A 21,101-nucleotide genomic window follows, 5' to 3' on the forward strand; every position below is an offset into this window, starting at 1 on the left:
TGTTCTATTTGTAACAAATGTTCTGCAAATGGGCCGCACAGTGGCACACCGGTTAGTGCTCGTGTCTCACAAGAAGGTCCAGGGTTCGATTCCCGGGTTTGAGCTTCCCCAAAGTCAGTTGCAAAGTAAGGTGTGCACAAAGTTAAAAATAAAACTTAAAAAGAAAATAAATTGTACATTAAAATTTGTTATCTGCATCGATCTTGAGAAGCAAGATCTGTATCGTTATCAGGTTGATAAAAAACAATACAGAGCATATCAACAAGACATACAACAAAATTGGTGCAGTAGACATGTTAGGTAATAAATATCATATGAAAGGAATCTAAAGAAAAATATGCACAGATGGGAGAAAGCAATGTCAACAAAGTGCTGCAGGTTGAAAAATAACCTATTTGTCAGATGAAAGCGACCCAATCGTTCAGACTGCAGTCGCATCCGATAAATAATATATACAACCACATACGAAAGAGGCCTAGGTCGGATTTGAAAAAAAATCATATGGGTAAAAAAGTCGGAATTGACCTGCAGTGTGAATGAACATAGCCTAAAAGACTTATCACGCATGCTGGGCATCAAGCTAAAAGGCTGGCGGCTGTCAACTCTATGTCCAGAGCAAGCTCTTAAGGTGTTAGTTGTTTACAAACATACACTTGGCCAAGTTACATAAAAATACTATTCATACTTGAGCTTGGTAAAATAATCGACGTGACCGATTATGAATCGATATATTTTAATTTTTAGCAATATCGATTCATAAGGCTTAATATCGATTAGCTGGCCAGCCGTACTCGGGAGTAATTTTATTTATATATTAATCTGCAATTTGCAGTGATGGAATGTTGCAATACAATTACACTTTCACTTGCAGTTTCTTTTTGATATTAAAATTGCACATTTGAGACTTTGAAGGAAGTTTGAAATGTCCAAGGTTTTTATGATGAAGAAGTGCATTTGTATTTTGTAACAAATGTGGGACAATTTCGATATTTAGGTGTAGATCTAATCGAATCAAATCATGATTAATCGATTTACAATATAACCCTACGAATCGAAATCAAACCGATTTGGGAAATTGACCATGACACCCAACCCTAATTCATACTAGTACAGTATTTTGTATACCATCAGTGAAAGTCAGACACCATTTTCATGCTTTGCAGTAAATTTACTGTTACCATCCCGAACTCTCTGTCCCTCTCTCCGCCAGCTCATGGACCAAACAAGCTCATACTTGCTTCCTGTGCTCCTGGATATCATCAGGGAAAATCCGCACACCAGAAAGAATTTGTAAATATAGCACATAATGACTTTCATAATGAAAATCTAATCTAAAAATATATTATTGTACAAGTACCAGAGCTGAGTTAAGTACAACACTTCAGAAGTAACGTCAAACTTAAGACCTTTTGACGAGTCTCTTTGGTACTGAAGCAGTATTTGGTAGACCCCAATGCAAGTTATTTTGAACCAGGTACCAGAATTTATTTCGATACAGTTATAGTCACCAAATTTATCATGGTTATCATTAATAATCACAGCCACACAGTATACTTTCTTGGCAGATAAAAATATGTTATATGGTAATATCGGTCTGGCTACTTAGCAGCCATATTATGTTTATTTGACTGTTTAAATATGTTTATTTTATTCCGTTTTAATTTATAAAAGTCTTAGTGGCTTTTTTTAATGACAAAGAATAAAAGGGTGTTGGTTGTGTCACGTCCGGTTTGTGTGACGTCTTGCAAATTCACTTCCTGTTGTCATATTCCTTCGAGTATTGATCGATTGCTCTGTTCTTAGCCAGTAGGTTTAATGAGCACAATGGAATATCTTAGTTGCTCAGACAGTAACTTGTGTATACAAGTTTAGATTAAGAAATGTTGTTTTTTAATGGGGAAAGAGGTTAATGTGGCATGTATTCATGTTTGCAGTTAAGCTAGCTAGTGCGAGCTTGCTTATCTAATAAATGAGCAGTGTCACCGGTCCTTGAGTTAATCAAAGTGTTATCAACCACGGTTTTACGATCATTTTAATTTAAAACAGTAATACAACTAACAGATATATGGAGGCTAGATTTCACAGAGAAACTGTCACTTACCCGATTGTGAAATTCTTCATATCAACATGGATCAACAGAATGAAACTTAAAAAATGCTCTGGCGGTGGTTTATATTTCAAGATCGCTGCTTCCTTTATTTTGCTCTCAATAGGCCCTCTTTCACCTCTAGTTCCTGGAACTATGGGTTCCTGTAGAAGTGTGGGGTTTGTGTTACCACCGCATTTAACAGTTCAGGGTAGTTTATACAAATCAGGTTGATGACGTATGGAGGAGTAGTTATAATTAATATACAAAACGATATGATTTAAAAAGTAAAGTCAACTGAATTATTAATAAAAATTAAGGCTTTTGTCTGCAACGTCCAACAGTCAGAAAGTCGTCCTCTCAGTAAATAATGAATTCATGAGGGTCAGGCGATTTCTTTTGGTTCATTTCAGCTGTAAATAACAATATAAAAAGAATAAATGTCAGTGTTTAGCTCACGCCGACAACACGAACACATCGGCTTTAGCTTTAGCGTTAGCTTGTTAGCATTAGCATTCTGTCAAGTCAGGTTGAGGCTAATAACTACACAAACGGAGTGTCAGTAACTACTTTAACATTTAATAAAGTAAATTGTTAATATTTGATGTCATTTACCGTTTAAAAGAGTCCGTCCACTTCTCTTAGCTTTGCGTATCGAAATTAAGTTTGTAAAAAATAGACAGACTGCATATAGTTTAAAGCTGAGTAAAAACACTGCAAGAATGTTTCACTAATCAGCGTTCTTCAACACACAGATGCGCCACAAAAGTTCCTGCAAGTCAAAAGTTCCTTCCGTTCTTCTTTCTCTCTGTCGTCAAAGTTTTAGGAATGCCCTCAACTGTGTTTAACCAATCAGCGTTCCACAGCACAGCTTGCCCCCAATAAGGTTCCGGTAACATTCCAAAAGTCCCACGGAGCTGGAAGGAACTTCGAAAAAATCCATAAGAACTAAATCTACCTGGGTAGTTTTTGGTGAAAACCCAGGGGGAACTTTATTTACATATGGGTAAATGGGAAAGTTCCTGTAAAAGTTTCAATAAATTTGGGTATCGATCCAATACCAAGTAGTTACAGGGTCCTACATTGGTCATATTAATAGTCCTTCTGCGTCCAGGGATGTACTTACAAAGTTTATAAACAAAAACAAAAGATTTTGTGATGGTAAAAAATCTCCAAATAATCAAAATAATTTCGACTATATGTGGCTCTCGAACTTGGTATCGGTACAGTCAATATTTGTTTACATTCAGGAGCACCACATTGCTGTTAGCGGTTAGCTATTGTATCCTTCTACGGTGTGTAGCGAAGCATGTTTAGCTATTCTTCATCCTACAGGTATGATATTTGTAAGAAACAGAGTTTATTTGTCACCAAAGAGCCGAGAATTAGTGACATTCAAGTAGCTGAAACACTTTGAAGGGACGTTAGCCGCTAGCTAGCGAGGACTCTGCAGTGCATTTCGGAAGCATTTGTTCTTTTGTCATTGTCAAATTTGCTGGGCATCAACAAGCATTATCACAATATAATGATAGTATTAAAAACTGTACTGTCTGACAAATGTACAAAACCCAAAACCAGTGAAGTTGGCATGTTGTGAAATTTGTAAATAAAAACAGAGTACAACGATTTGCAAATCATTTTCAACTTTTCCTTGCCCGTATGTGGGCTCTGTACCGAGGATGTCGTTGTGGCTTGAGTTTGAGTTTGAGTTTATTTCGAACATGCAAGCATACTTGTACAGCCCTTTGAGACACTTGTGATTTAGGGCTATATAAATAAACATTGATTGATTGATTGATTGAACTTATATTCAATCGAACACACTGCAAAGATAAGATATTTAATGTTCGAACTGAGAAAAAAAAAATGTTTTTAATTTAATGGCAGCAACACATTGCAAAAAAGTTGGCACAGGGGCATTTTTACCACTGTGTTGATGGCCTTTCCTTTTAACAACACTCAGTAAACGTTTGGGAACTGAGGAGAACAATTTTTGAAGCTTTTCAGGTGGAATTATTTCCCATTCTTGCTTGATGTACAGCTTAAGTTGTTCAACAGTCCAGGGTCTCCGTTGTTGTATTTTAGGCTTGATAATGCGCCACACATTTTCAATGGGAGACAGGTCTGGACTACAGGCAGGCCAGTCTAGTACCCGCACTCTTTTACTATGAAGCCACGCTGTTGTAACACGTGGCTTGGCCTTGTCTTGCTGGGGCGTCCATGATCACGTTGCTTGGATGGCAACATATGTTGCTCTAAAACAGGGGTCACCAACCTTTTTGAAACCAAGGGCTACTTCTTGGGTACTGATTACTGCGAAGGGCTACCAGTTAGATACACACTTAAATAAATTGCCAGGAGTAGCCAATTTGCTCAATTTACCTTTAACTCTGTTATTATTAATAATTAATTATATTTATCTTTGTGGAAACACTGATCATCTTAATGATTTTTCACAATAAATATATATAGAAACAGATAAATATCAATATGCAACACTTTATTTTTATATTTTCTCTAAGTGCACATTTTTCAAATTGAACATTTTCAAATGATCACTTCTAAGACAGTCTTGTGAAATCACAATATCCCATTTTAACTAGCTAGCCACTAACATTTTTTTAACAAATCATGAATTACTTTGCACCATGTTTGTACAAATAATAACTCATGTAAAATACAAAAGTAAACTCTCAAATTTTTAAATCATGTCACACTTTGAACTGGACACCAAATCTGTTATCTGTTTCTTTGTCAGTTAGTGGGAAGCCTGGCATTGCATGCTGTTAACTAGTGAGTTGTACTCTGGTGTGTAACTTGACACTGCAACTCTGAGTGAGTCTTGCAGATGTGCATCAGTGAGGCGTGTTCTGTGTTTGTTCTTGATGAAGTTCATGTCAGAAAAGGCTGATTCACAAAGATAAGATTTTTCCTCATTGTTTGCGGAACCTTCTTAATCTTTTGGACATATTTTCACAGCAATCTGGCCTTAAGCTTAATTATGATAAATGTAAAATGTTAAGGATCGGAAATCTAAAGGGAACGTCCTTTCGAATGGAATGCAAAGTGCCTGTTTTGTGGACAGATGGACCAGTTAACATACTTGGTGTTGTTGTTCCAGAAAATCTGGAAGATCTAGGCTCAGTAAATTATGATAACCGACTAAGAAAGCTGGACAAAATTATGCAATTATGGAAAGGGAAATCCCTAACCTTGTATGGTAAAATGTCTATTGCCAACTCGTTAATTATTCCTCAATTTATTTATTTGTTTTTGTCATTACCAGCTCCATCACAAAACTTTTTTAAGATTTATGAGCGGAGGGTCTTCGATTTTGTCTGGAACGGCAAACCAAAAAAGATTAAAAGAAAGGTTTTGTACAAAGAGTATGAATATGGGGGCCGGAACTTCTCAACCTTGAAGCTATGTGTCTGTCTTTAAAAGCATCAATTGTTCCAAAGATGTATTTAAACATTGAGTGGTACACAAATGTCCTGTTGGACAAAAAACATGTACTGTATCAAAAGAAATTGTATCCTTTTTTACAAGTGATCCCCTCCCAGAGAGTCTGCTGGGAAACATGGCGGGGTTCATAAAGGAAACAATCCACTCATAGTGGTGTTTTCAATTTTATGTGCCAGAAAAAAGAGACGATATTTTGCAGCAGTTAATATGGATGAACTCTAATATTGTAATAGATGGAAAGCCTTTCTTTTGGAAAAATATGTTTGAAAGAGGAATCATTTTTGTCAATGATATTATCAATGAGAATGGTAAAATTATGAAGTATGATGAATTTAGAGGTATGTATGGTGATGCTTGCTCAAGCTGTTCATTTGATCAACTAACTGGAGTAATAGGGAAAAGATGGAAACAAATAATTAATTATGGAACTACTAAATTATTAGTTTGTAAACCTCTAATAAGAAATTCTAGTTGGCAAAAAGGAACTAAAATAAATAGAAAAATATATAATTTTTATTTAATAAAGAAATCTTTGAAGGCTGCCTCATACAACACAAATGGAAAATGGGAGGACTTTTTTGACTGCCCGTTGCCATGGGATGCCATATTCAAACTAATCTATAAAACCACTATCGATGTGCAAAATCGTTATTTTCAAATTAAAATTATTTATAACTTCTTACCCACAGGGAAAATGTTAAAATTATGGAATATGACAGAGTCAGATGATTGCCGATTTTGTTGTCAGGAGCCTGAATCCACCCTGCATTTGTTTTGGTATTGTCATATTGTGTCTTTGTTTTGGGTGGAAGTTGAAAAAATGTGTTTAAGGATTGGTTTGTTTATGAAGCTTAATGTGGTTTCTGTTATTTTAGGAGAGTTCATTGACAATCATGATTTAGTCAATTTAATTATAGTACTCGGTAAAATGTTTATTTTAAGGCCAAAAACAGATATTCACTTAGTATTACTTTCTTTAAAACATGTATTCAGTATTTTCTAACTTTAGAAAGTTACATGGTTGAAAACGATAATGATGCCAAAAAACATTAAAAAAAAAAGGTGAGAAGTCCTCAAAGGCTTATTTTGAAAGTATAATTATGTTTATAGATTATATGATATCTGTTGTTGTGTTCCCTAATTTGAGTGACCTGGACATAATCTGGACTGTACATAAATGCTTATTTTTGAAATGTAATTTTGTTTATAAATTATATGCAATCTGTTGTGTTCCCTAATTTTGTTCTGTGTACATGAATGAAGGTGTGTGTTGCTGAGTCCGACTTGGACATTATCTGGACTGGGCCTGGTTTAAAAAACCCTTTAAACAAATCTAATTTCATTGACAACCTGGTCTGTTGATTTTAAAAATAAAATAAAATAAGATAAATAAATAAAAAACATTTTCTTGGATAAAAAAGAAAGTAAAACAATATAAAAATAATTACATAAAAAATAGTAATTAATGAAAATGTTAGTGGACCAGCAGCCTATACAATCATGTGTGCTTCAGGGACTGTGTCCCTTGCAGATGTGTTGTCTATGTTGTGGGAACCAGAATATTGGTAGCAGAAAGAAATAACCCCTTTTGTGTGAGTGGGTGTGGATGAGTGTGCATGGGGGAGGTTGTTTGGGTTGATGCACTGATTGAAAGTGTATCTTGTGTTTTTTCTATGTAGATTTAATTTTTTTTTTAAATAAAAAAATAAAAATAAACATTTTTTATTTTTTTTTTTATTTTTAGAACAGGCCCGCGGGCGACTCATCTGGTCCTTACGGGTGACCTGGTGCCCACGGGCACCGCGTTGGTGACCCCTGTTGTAGCATATTCAACTGAATATGGGTTGAAAATGATTTACAAATCCTTGTATTCCGTTTATGTTTACATCTAACACAATTTCCCAACTCATATGGAAACGGGGTTTGTACATATGTACTGTATATCAGAGGTGTGGACTCGAGTCACATGACTTGGACTCGAGTCAGACTCGAGTCATGAATTTGATGACTTTAGACTCGACTTGACAAAATGTAAAGAGACTTGCAACTCGACTTAGACTTTAACATCAATGACTTGTGACTTCACTTGGACTTGAGCCTTTTGACTTGACATGACTTGCTACTTTCCCCAAAACCTAAAGCTTAAAAAGTTATTTGGGAGCGCTCCGTAGCTTTCATTTTGTACATGTCTGTCTATCAGCGTGTGTGCTGCGTGTCAGCGTGTGTGCTGTCAGTACAACAGCCAATCAAATTAGATCTACATTGTTTTCATCACACAGCATTCAGCCAATCAAATTGCAGGACAACAAATGAACAAGAGTTGTCAAACAACGCGCCAGTGAGAAAGATTTATACCAAAGTTGGTTTCGTTCGGGTATAAAAACTACGACTTGGTCAACAAAAAACGAATTGCCGTATGCAAATTACGCAGTTTGAATATTACAGACGGAGACGCAACAACTTCCAACTTCGTTCGACATTTGAAGTTGCACAAAGAAGGGTAAGTTTTGAATGTAAGATAACGTTTATTGGCTAAGTAACATGACTTTTATTTGCTGTGTAGTTAAATCAGTGAGGCTGTAAACTCACTGCTAACGTTATAACCATAGACATCTTATAAGTAGACGCAGCATCGAGGGCTACTGCCTACTGGCGCAGACGAGACGCGGGGCCGCCATCTTGGAGTGGTGATACGCTCCACTCAGTGCAATTCATTTGGCAGGAGCAATGAACTGTCAGTGCATTTAATTCATTTTACCTCACTGAATACCACTCATTTTCACGCGCTTTTTTGTCATACGTGTAGCTATGATAAAGGACACATGTTTTATTATTCATAGTTTGCTTAACAGTAATATAATATTCTTATATGCTATAAGTGACCAGACGTCCGAGATCAAAACTGGGAATATAAGCCCAGAGAAGGGGAAAAAAAACGGTCAGCTATTTTTAAGTTGAAGAAACAATATGATTACGTTATATATACATGCGTATATCCTACATAAACAATGTATGAATACATTAGATATCTATATATCTTATAGACCGTATCTCTGTTGCTGCAGCAGCAGAGAGTTTATTCTGTCTTGACACTTTGTATTGATATTTTGTATTACATTCTTCCCTTAAATCAGGGGTGGGCAATTAATTTTTACCGGGGGCCGCATGAGCTACCCGAGCACTGCTGGAGGGCCACATCGACAATATTTCAATTAAATTTTGCTCAATACTATTTTTGATATATACCGTAAGATAAATAATAATAATAATAATAATAATAATAGTAATACTTCAACATAGTGTGTGTAACAGCATTCCATGACTAATATATATAAATTAACATGAATAATAAATGACAGTAAAATAAGCACACGTATGACTGAGGAGTCATAGTGTAACTTTGTGTGGTGTTTGAGTTGTCCGACTTTTTGTGTGGCCATAAACGCACCAGTGGTTTAGTGCTATGCGTGTTGGTGACAGATGACAAGTTGGTTTTGGCCTGGTTTGTACGGCAGAAAATGACTAGTTTTTCGAGATAGAATTGTTTTACTCATGTTTTTGGTGTGGTTATGTCCGAATATAAACAGTTTTGTTCAATAAAGTGATCGATATAATTCCTGTCCTCGAAGCATCTCGATAGACGTTACAATAATTGAACGGTGTTCAATTGAACGGTGTTGACGAACACCGTTAGGGCCGCTTGTTGTCACTGTCACTCAAAGTTGCATTGCAAAATTACATAGAATAAATATGTTTATTTTGTTTAGAATTCAGATGGGATTTGATTTGGTGCGCGGCATATATACTTGCTGCGCGCAGCGGACGCTTGAGCAGTGCGCAATTGCGCAGGCACGCACCTTAGGTGAGGGGACGTTGCTTTGCAGTTCATGTCTTGTTGAAAACACGCCATTCTTCATCAACTTTTCTCTTTTTGGCGTCTCGGGTGTAAACCGTGCATCACTTGTCGCTGCATGTGCACCTTCACTCGCAGGTTACACACGGACACACGCCCATAAATAATACTTTTCAAAATAAAAGCAGCACAGTTGTATTGCGCGCAGGACATAGATGTTTTTTCAACTTTATTTTGTAATTGCAGTTGTTCACATTCACTCACAATCACGCACACGTCCACACGGAAGTAATACAAATAACGATTTTCAAAACAAAAGCAGCACCGTTGTATTGCACACTCGACATAGATACTTTTTAAAATTTATTTTGTAATTTATAATTGGCCTCACGCGGGCCGGACAGGGACGCACAAAGGGCCGGATACGGCCCGCGGGCCGCAGAATGCCCAGGTCTGCCTTAAATGATCATGTTTACAGTGATTGTTATATATGTATTTTGTATGTATTTCGCTTTGGATAAAAGCGTCTGCCAAATACTTGAACATATATAAACACCTGAAAGTCTTTATATCAGCTAAAACCACCAATCTGTTTCACTGGATTCAGAATAAAACCAAATGCTGTCTTACCCAACAATGTTAGTATTTGAATATTGTTACTTGAAGACTTATTCCTGGTTACAATTATACTGTTAAGAAAGTATTGTCTTATATTTTGCCTAAAATGAGAATGCACCATAATCAGTGGCGGCTGGTGAATTTTGTTTTAGGTGGGGCTGAAAGTTTGTAAACCAAACCCCTGTAGGGGCGTCATCCTCCCCCAGAAGATTTATTTGTGATTTTCACATACAAATATTGAAGATCTTTGCTCCTTCTCAACTCTGTGGTAATGTTATTTTCATAAAATACAACCAATAGTACCAATAGTACATTAATGTTAAATCTTACTTGTGAAAAGTAATCTCCCGATTCCTATTTTCAACAGTCCGCTCACTTGAGCAGGAAAACGCTGAACACCATCTTTGTTTTCTACCTGTCAACTGTCAGTTTAGGCTGCTCGCCGGCTCCTCATCACCACTTCAAGATGCAAATTGCTCGCGTCACAGCAACCAATACTGCGTCTACTTATAAGATATCTATGGTTATAACGTCATTGCAAACACGGCAATATGTTGCGTCCACTGCAGTTTGCTACCTTATTCATACTTTTTATCAAGTGATTTTTTTTAAGCAGGGTTGCATGAGGTACCTACACTTAACGTTACGTTAGTCAATGTATCACACACAGTAACATAACGTTAGACGGCGGTCACCAGCACCGCATATTTTAGCCACCTACAAAAAGACAAACAGTCAAATAAAGGTCAGTTAAAATGTATACTATATTAAGAATATATTGCATAGGGCCCTGACATCTAAAAAGTACAACTCTGTTCATTGTTATGTTCATGTATTTGTTATGTTTTACATGTGTACGCACACATAAACACACATACAGTATGAGATGAGATCAATGAGATAAGGTAAGAACAGAATAGAAACTGCTGTGGAACTAGTTACAATGCAATATGCCATGGAAATACAATGTTAACAATTTTGTACAAATAAGTACAGCTGCACTTGTTTTTGCAAATGTGTTTATTCTGTAAAGGAATGAGTTAAATGTTTAAAATTGTTTACACTATTAAAATGACTGGTTAATAGTGCTATTACGAATTGCAATGTCAGTACTATTTTTTTTCTTGCTATTTCAAATGCACTTGTTTTAATAAATAAATACAGCGTTTTAAAAGCATACACAATCTGTGTAAAAATATTAATCTGTGGTTAAAAGGACTTGAAAGGACTCGAAACTCAAAATGCAGGACTTGCGACTTGACTTGAGACTTTCCAGTCTTGACTTTGGACTTGACTCGGGACTTGCCTGTCTTGACTCGGGACTTGACTCGAGACTTGAGGGCAAAGACTTGAGACTTACTTGTGACTTGCAAAGCAATGACTTTGTCCCACCTCTGCTGTATATACACATACATTCATATATACGTATATAAATGCGTATATATATATATACGTATATAAATGCGTATATATATATACATATATATATATATAAATGCACATATATGTGTGTGTATGTATATATATATATATATATATATATATATATATATATATATATATATATATATATATATATATATATATATATATATATATATATATATATATATATATATATATATATATATATATATATATACTAGGGCTGCAACAACTAATCGATTAAATCGATTAAAATCGATTATAAAAATAGTTGCCGATTAATTTAGTCATCGATTCGTTGGATCTATGCTATGCGCAGAGGCTTTTAAAAAAAAAATACAAAATTTAAATAAACCTTTAAAAACAAACAAAAAACAATTTAAAAAAAAAAAATTTTTTTTTTTTTTTTTTTTTTTTTTTTTTTAATTTTTTTTTTAGATCAGGCCCGCGGGCGACTCATCTGGTCCTTACGGGCGACCTGGTGCCCGCGGGCACCGCGTTGGTGACCCCTGCTCTAAAACCTGTATGCTTCTTTCAGCATTAATGGTGTCTTCACAGATGTGTAAGTTACCCATGCCTTGGGCACTAATATACACCCATACCATCACAGATGCTGGCTTTTGAACTTTGCACCTAGAACAATTTGTATGGTTCTTTTCCTCTTTGTTCCGGAGGACACAACGTCCACAGTTTCCAAAAACAATTTGAAATGTGGACTTGTCAGACCACAGAACACTTTGCATCAGTCCATCTTAGATGAGCTCGGGCCCAACGAAGCCGACGGCGTTTCTGGGTGTTGTTGATAAATGGCTTTTGCTTCGCATAGTAGTGTTTTAACTTGCACTTACAGATGTAGCGACAAACGGTAGTTACTGACAGTGGTTTTCTGAAGTGTTCCTGAGCCCATGTGGTGATATCTTTTACACACTGATGTCACTTTTTGATGCAGTACTGCCTGAGGGATCAAAGGTCACGGGCATTCCAATGTTACGTGCAGTGATTTCTCCAGATTCTCTGAAGCTTTTGATGATATTACAGACCGTAGATGGTGAAATCCCTAAATTCCTTGCAATAGCTCGTTGAGAAATGTTGTTCTTAAACTGTTCGACAAAGTGGCGACCCTCACCCCATCCTTGTTTGTGAATGACTGAGCATTTCATGGAAGCTGCTTTTATACCCTGTTCCCAATTGGCCTGTTCACCTGTGGGATTTTCCAAATAAGTGTTTGATGAGCATTTCTCAAATTTCTCAGTTTTTTTTGCCACTTGAGCCAGCTTTTTTGAAACACGTTGTAGGCATCAAATTCCAAATGAGCTAATATTTGCAAAAAATAATGTTTTCCACTTTGACCGATAAATATCTAGTCTTTGCAGTCTATTCAATTGAATATAGGTTGAAAAGGATTTGCAAATCATTGTATTCTGTTTTTATTTACGATTTACACACTGTGCCAACTTAACTTGTTTTGGGGTTTGTATATCATTTATATTGCCCAACCCAACATGTTTTTAAAGCACCGCTCTAGTTTTAAAGTAAAAAAAAACATCCATTTTCCTTCTTCTGTTGTCACGCTGTTTCCACTTGTAAGTGCTCTGTGTTACCAGCAATGTCACTATGATGCGCATTAAAAAAAGTACTGGTATTTTTCAAAGGCAATTTAGTAGCTTTTTTAATTCATTAGTACTGCGGTACTTAATAGAATAGAATAGAATAGAATAGAATAGAAAGTACTTTATTGATCCCGGGGGGGAATTCAGCATTATTAGTACCGGTATACTGGGCAACACTACAAGCCACCACGCTAAATGCAATGTGAGTCTATTATCGTTTAGTTTTTCCGAGAGCCTCAGTAAGTAATATAGTGACTTAAATACAAAGCTAATACCACATAAAACTACTATTTACAGTGGTACATGGAACACATTTTTTCGCCAAAGGTTTAACTCTGTTTTCATAATGTTGCTCTCATTTTCTCAACACAGCGTGCTTCACTCAGCTGCTGTGACTGAGAGTTACCATGCAGCAGGCGATGTGTAGGGGACATTGCCACAACTTCGTTATAAAGCCTTGCCGTTTGTTTACTGTGATGGTCACTTGTCCTTTATTTAACTGCTAACTGTGTCAGTGTTCCAATAACATCAATACTAGCTGATATGTTTTGTCATCTCATCGAATTGAACGCAGGCTATAACGTGTCAACACGCGAAGTTATCAGGCACAAAGATTGTGTATTAGATGGAGTGGATCACTCCTGTTTATTTTTGTTGGCTAAACTGTTGCACTGAACCAGATGGTGGTGTTGGAGAAGAACAAAGCTTGTTTATTTGATTTTACCTTCATTAGCCAAACTGCTTTGTGTTTTTTATTGATATCAAAAACTAAACACCATGTTTTTTACATTACTTGTGAGGTTTTTTTTTCATTTCACAAAGTTATTACTTACTAGTACTACTACTAATTTTGTTCAGGTTTTATGGTGTATAGTTAATTCCTATATGACAGATTTCTGCTCAAACTCTGAATGTATATTTTCCGATACAGCATGTACAAGTACATACATTTAGTACATGTCGATGTACACAAAATGTACATACCGTATTTCCTTGAATAGCCGCAGGGGCGCTAATTAATTTAAAACCTCCTGTCACTCCGGCGTTTACCGGAAACCGGCGGGATGGCCGTGCATGCGGTAATTATTTTAAAACCTCTTCTCACTCCGGCGTTTACCAAAAGGAATGCGGTAAATTTAGGCGTGCGCTTGGAGTGTGATGTAAGCATATACCATCATGAAAAGCACATTTAATTTTAAAAAAAACGTTATTATGGTCTTACCTGTACTTATAAATGGAGTCCATTTGCAGCTCCTTCTGACCAAAAGCATCGATAACTTGTTTATAGAAGTCTTCCTTATTTTCTTTCTTCCGTTTTAAAAGTCGCTCTGTCTCGATGGAGATATTCCTTTAATTATTACCTCCTGCTTCGATTGAAAGTCCAGTTTAGAAAACTGTTTTATTTTAAATAGCGGTATGTAATCCTCCTTGTTAAAAGTTCAGGCAGAGGAAGAAAAAAAAATGTCTTGCTGCGTGTGTTCGCTTCTTCTGCAGTACCGGAAGTCGCAAGAAGGATCACTAGCGCGGCAGCGCCCTCTACCACCAGGAGGCGGGAGTCATTTCATGACTCATACAGTTTTTGACACACGCAGATACGGTATATTAATAAAACATAGCTGCTTACTGTTCTTTTTAGCATACTGTACCGGTATTCAATAGCTTGGACCTTAAATCCTACTGAATACCGGTAGCTCTTTATCTTTTTTTCTTTGTGCGATTGCAAACTACTGAAAGCAGCTTCCTCCATTTTGAAAATGAGGACAGATAAAGCGTCACTCGTGACGTAACTAATTTGACCCGGTGGAAGTTCTAGCCATATGCTAAATATTTTGTGAAACGAGTTTGACCCGGCGAAAATTCTAGACATGCAATAATAAAATTTATATTTTGCGAAACGAATTTGATCCGGCATCAATAATGAACCGGCGATAAGGCCAAGCATGCGTTAATTATTTTGAGAAACGAGTTTGACCCGGCAGTAATTCTAGACGTGCGAATACTATATTCCCTGCGCCAATTCAAGGAAATACGGTAACTTTAAAAAAAATACTTCTCTCTATCAAAATGTAAAAATAGAGATAAAGACATCACATAATGAGAAAAAGCTGACACGTTCATACTATTCATGAACAAAAACTCATATACTTGTCTTTAAATACAGTATATGGTAATATTTATCTAGAGCCCTTTTTTTTTTTTAGACATTACAAATTATATGATTCACACCCCTCCCCAACATTTTTACCTAACATATTGTGATTTCAATATTGATCAAAATAATCTTGATTATTATTTTGAACATAAATGTGCGGCCCTATGTGTAAGACTAGATCTTTTATAGTATATAAACATTATTTGTATCTATATGTACAATAAGTGCAGTCACATCTTATGGCCATCAGTTGCTATCTTGCAAAATTCTTACATTTGTATTTATTTGTATTCATGTTATTATTTTTTTGCTGCTATATTACTTTGTTTATAATGCTTGTGTTACTTTCCAAAGCACACTTAATTTCTACTTGAGGTACATAAAACAGTCGTATTATCTACAACAGTGGTTCTCAAATGGGGGTACGTGTACCCCTGGGGGTACTTGAAGGTATGCCAAGGGGTACATGAGATTTTTTTTAAATATTCTAAAAATAGCAACAATTCAAAAATCCTTTATAAATATATTTATTGAATAATACTTCAACAAAATATGAATGTAAGTTCTTAAACTGAACATCAAATCAAGTAGGCTATTCCATTCATTACAATGCAACAATGCAATATTCAGTGTTTACAGCTAGATTTTTTGTGGACATGTTCCATAAATATTGATGTTAAAGATGTATTTTTTTGTGAAGAAATGTTTAGAATTAAGTTCATCAATCCAGATGGATCTCTATTACAATCCCCAAAGAGGGCACTTTAAGTTGATGATTACTTCTATGTGTAGAAATCTTTATTTATAATTGAATCACTTGTTTATTTTTCAAACAAGTTTTTAGTTATTTTTATATCTTTTTTTCCAAATACTGTAGTTCAAGAAAAACCACAACAAATGAGCAATATTTTGCACTGTTATACAATTTAATAAATCAGAAACTGATGACATAGTGCTGTATTTTACTTCTTTATCTCTTTTTTTCCAACCAAAAATGCTTTGCTCTGATTAGGGGGTACTCGAATTAAAAACATGTTCACAGGGGGTACATCACTGAAAAAAGGTTGAGAACCACTGATCTACAATAATGGTTCTTTTTCAAAGTAAAATCATTTTAAATGTGTTGGGGTTTTTTTAATATAACTATTTTGAGCACATTTAAAAATACAGCAATAATAATAATTGTGATAATTTAGTTCACAGTAACCGTGATTAGAAATGTTCATACCGTGACATAATGCATATTGATGACACATTGTAGTTGTGTCCCGACACTTTGGCAGTGACAAGCAAACAATCGCATCCCCAACGCAATATAGTTAGCGAGCTAGCCGCTAACGTCCCTCCACAGTGCAAAGTCACTTCTAAGTCAGCAATCCTCACCTCCATGGTGACAAATGAACTATGTTTCTTAAAGTATCACTGGAGGACAACGAAGAGCTAAACATTCTTCACTTCACCGTAGAGGGATACAATAAACCAGGCTAACCGCTAACAGCAAGCTTGCACATTTGAATGTAAACAAAATGGGTGGATCGATACAAATATGGACTGTAACGATACCAAGTGCATAATCCGTATATAGTTGATACGATTAGATCGAGATTTTTTACCCACAAAATCTTTTTCTTTTTTTTTGTTATGGTTTATGAACTTAGGAAATAAGTCCCTGGACACAGACAAACTTTAAGGGCAGACATCCAGGAATAAAATCAGAGCTAATTGTAAAAAATAATCTAAATGTTTAATTAATATTGTTATCCTGTGTTTTTGTCTTTGATTATAATTTTGATCAACAATTGAGTCATTCAATGATCTTGTAAATATGAAGTATCAGTATCTGCATTGGTATGATCAATACTGCCTCTGCAACTACTTGGTATTAGATCTATACCCAAATATGTTGTATCAATCAAAACTAATGTAAAGTATCCCAAGAAAAAAAGGATATGTGTTTATTAAATTTCTACAGAAGTTGATAGAACCATGTTACAACAGAACATAACCAGATATTACCAGTAAAATAGCAAGTGGATATATAATAACTTTGAGGAGATAATACACCCAGAAATGACACACTGTTATTGCATACGTCAACAGCAAAAAAAAGGAGCCTTTGTAACCCGTTCTGAGAGAATTATCATTAACATACCAAATAATATATCCATCCACTTTATACCGCTTGTCCCGTTCGGGGTAGCGGGGGTGCTGGAGCCTATCTCCAGCTGCATTCGGGCGGAAGGCGGGGTACACCCTGGACAAGTCGCCACCTCATCGCAGGGCCAACACAGATAGACAGACAACATTCACATTTACATTCACACAATAGGGCCAATGTATATATATCATCACAGGAGGCAGCAATATATAGCGCGATGTAGATTTAGGCCACATCGCCCGACTCTAGTCAGTCCATACTGAAGCAGAATGAGTCAATAACACCAGCAGAGGACGTTAAAACATTTCTAAACAGCACACATTTATCCATCCAAATACAGAGAAGCTGCTGATGGTGTGTTTGATGGAGGAGCAGCTCGAAGGAGATACCGTAGAAGTACACTCTCCAAGGTAAATACTGTAGTTTATCATTACTTTATAAAACTACTCTAGTTATTTGTAGTACATTTTATTGTATTGTTTTTCATACAATATGTATTATCTAAAAGTTAGTTCTTCTTATTAAAAGGCATTTTACATGTTAAAATTGTGGTGTTTTGGGGTCCAAACACCACAATTGATTTTGATTCATTTTAATGGGCGACGCTGATTTTTTTGAGGTATGAGCTGTAAACTAAATGTCCCAGTGTGTAGAAATCTCAATCTGTGTATGTAGCCAAAAATCAGCCTGGATAAACCTTCACTATTTTAAGGGCATGTGTAGGAATGGAGCCTTCTGAGATGTGTGACAAACTACAATAAACTTCTGAGCTCTGCGCTTGCAAACAAGGCATTTCCCACCATGTCACAATCTGCTTGAGGATCAAATACTTATATAACCCAATCAAATACAAAGTAATTAATTCCCATTATTCAATGTTATTGTTGATACTGTTCACATCTTCATAAAATCAGCAGGGGATAAAACAAATAGTCCTCTCATTGTATACACAGTATGTGTGTTTTGAATACACATATTTTGTTTATACAACACATTAGCTTTGATCTTATATCTGAGCGTTGCGCACATGTATGACCTTCTGCATGCTGCGTTCCTTAAAGAACAGTTAGCAACATGTAACCCTATGGCCATTTGTGTCTGCATGCATGCACACAATGAGGTCTACTCCAGCAACAACAAGCTTGACTTTCCTGGAATGCCTACTTCAGCGGTGACTATATACAGCCATCTAGCTGCAGCTCTGCTCATCTGAGCAGTGAAACAGCAAACGGATAGCACGTGTTTCTGCTTCACGACTAAACAATCCAAAATGCAGTGCTTAACGCAATGTTTGAATGGTTACCGTTAGCGACACAGCAGCAGCAGAGAGCAACAGGGCAAAGTGATGCGCAGTGTCTTTAAGATAATATAACCCCTCCAAATCTCAGAGATTCTGATGGACAGTCCAGTCAAACGTCTGCAAGCGCTTCTGGGAGGTCCAGAGCAACAAGCTAAATGTCCGAACGTCCTAGCTTGTCTATGATTACAACTGTGACCGGCTGAGAAATCGCCTCTCAAAAGGAACAGGACCTAGGCTCCTTGCAGCAACAAAAGGAGGGACACTGTTGACATTCCAGACGTGAGTCTTTTTGGAGGAAACCCGAGCCTGCCCACAGAAGATACAGTACAAATAAGGATTTGTCAGCCCGCAACGAGAGGCAGTCATTTTTTAATGGTCAAAAATATGGGCCCACAACCCCAAAACACTTGTCACTCTAACAGAAACCTTAGTCCATACAAATATTGCTACTACTCCGGCAGCAATAATGAAAGCAGATGGTATGGGCACCTTAAAGAGCAGGTGTTTACGGTGCTTTTCTAAAACAGGACCATATTCAAATATGTCGTTTACATGTAAATATGTATGTAGGATCATGATAAGGGCATCAAATTATATCATGCAACATGCTACCTTAACAGGTCTGCACCTTGTGTGTCATCCTGGATTAGTTTCTAACCACAGTTTAAAGCTGACACAAGGAGGACATGATCTTAACATACGCTGCAGAGCAACTGCTACCCATGCTGTCAAAAGTCTGGCAGGATACTTGATGAGAATACAGTACTACTACTATCTGCAGATAGCATTGGTTATCTTCACTTTGTGTTATAGGTGACAAAACAAATTATTGTAATAATGCGCCTCATTAATCTGGTACAAGACGTGGTGTAAAAATGACCGCTGGGCCACATTTGGACACCTTACTGTATGTCCATGTGAGCAAACCGGCAAGATTACAAACCTGGAGACAGAGCTGCCAAAGGGAAGCAAAATAGCAAACCAAAAAGTCCAATTTGCACCCAAAACAGTTTGAAGTTCAAACTTTAGAATTAGTGACATGCACACCATAAAGTACCAGCGCTGTTAGTACTGTAGTTCTTCAAAGTACACAAAAGCACTGAGATGGCATCCTTGGTGGAAAAGTGAGGAACAAGTTAGCAGCACTCATGCAAAGGGAATTGCATGGAAGCGGTCTGTGGTCCTTACCGCGATAAGCGTGTTGTTCCTCTGTTCCGTGGAGGAGGCAGAGTCCGGGTCCGGCTGCTTGATCTGCGGCTGCTTGCTCCCACCTCCGGCCGACTTCTTGGCCCTCTGCTCCAGACTCCGTTGGTACAGACTGACCGTCTCCCTCCGCTCGAGCTCCAGCTGCTCGGCGTGGGCTTGCTGGTACCTGTTCTCGCAGGTGACGTGGTGTCTCCGGCAGCCCTCGATCCGCTGCCTCAGCCTCTCCACCACGGTGCTGTGCTTCGGTATGCCCACGGCTCCGGTGGGCACCACGCTCCCGGTGACCGGGTTCATGCTGTTGTTGATGCAGATACTGCCGTTGGGTCCGGCAGCGGGGGAGGCAAAGTCCCCCATCACTGGGCCGAGCGGCTGCTATTTTGAGGGAGCTTTCCTCCAGCGTCCAGCCTGTCTCCACCGCCACTACCAACCGTCCACCCCCAGCGAAGGGTCTCCGGGAGCAGGGCAGCAGGGCTGCAGCAGCCGCTGAAGTGAGCGCTTTAAAGGGCACCGAGTCTCCAAGTCATACGGTTGTTAGCTCGTCTTCTTCCCCCACAAAAAAACCCAAATATGAGCAGATTTGACAATGAAACGACTCTCCGCTACTGGTGACAACTCCACCGGAAAACCAACAACACGGCGACGGTGTGAACGCAGGCACTCGGCGGTCAAACCCACCAACCGTCCAGCGGATGGGCAGCGGCGGCAGCGGTAAACTTGCCGCTATACGGTGTTGTCCTTCGAGGAAAACTTTTGTGGCTTCAACCGAACGGGTTCCGGAGTTTCCCAGTGAACTTGCATGTCACACGGTTACCGCTTTAAACCAAACACCGAAGAAGATGTCGACTAGTTTTTCTGCTAGGCATCAAGAGGAGTCCCGACGGCGTAAAAGGCGAATATCGGAAGCGGTGGCGGAAGTGTGTAGTCAGTGGCGGCCCCTCGCCACCATCACCATACCCAGGGAAGCTTATCCTCCATGCCAGCGGAGTGATATCAGGAGTCGAGGCTGTGAACAGCCCGCTGATGGACATTCGGAAAACACGGCGCGGAGCTCAGTGTGCGGATCCCCGGAAGGACCGCTATAGTCCCGTCTTGGTGACCTGTAAGTGGACTCGATAAGAGCAGCGTCCTAATGCAGTGGACGTTTGTTTTGTCACGGTCACATTTTTTGGAGGGAAAAAGCCCTTTTATATGGCGGGTCAAATTAAATACAGTACATCTTTAAATATTT

General features: G+C 37.7%; 1 protein-coding gene across 1 annotated transcript in view; it reads right to left on the bottom strand.

Annotated features, from left to right (window-relative positions):
- Positions 1-21,017, bottom strand: part of maml3 (mastermind-like transcriptional coactivator 3) — a 328,137-nt gene extending 307,120 nt beyond the window's left edge. Inside the window, exon 1 of the mRNA XM_062026728.1 lies at positions 19,856-21,017. Coding sequence (XP_061882712.1) covers positions 19,856-20,227 — 372 coding nt within the window. The 5' untranslated portion in view covers positions 20,228-21,017. The remainder of the gene's footprint in view (positions 1-19,855) is intronic.
- Between the last annotated feature and the right edge of the window lie 84 nt (positions 21,018-21,101).

This window comes from Entelurus aequoreus, linkage group LG18 (assembly GCF_033978785.1).
Source record: "Entelurus aequoreus isolate RoL-2023_Sb linkage group LG18, RoL_Eaeq_v1.1, whole genome shotgun sequence".
NCBI lineage: Eukaryota > Metazoa > Chordata > Actinopteri > Syngnathiformes > Syngnathidae > Entelurus > Entelurus aequoreus.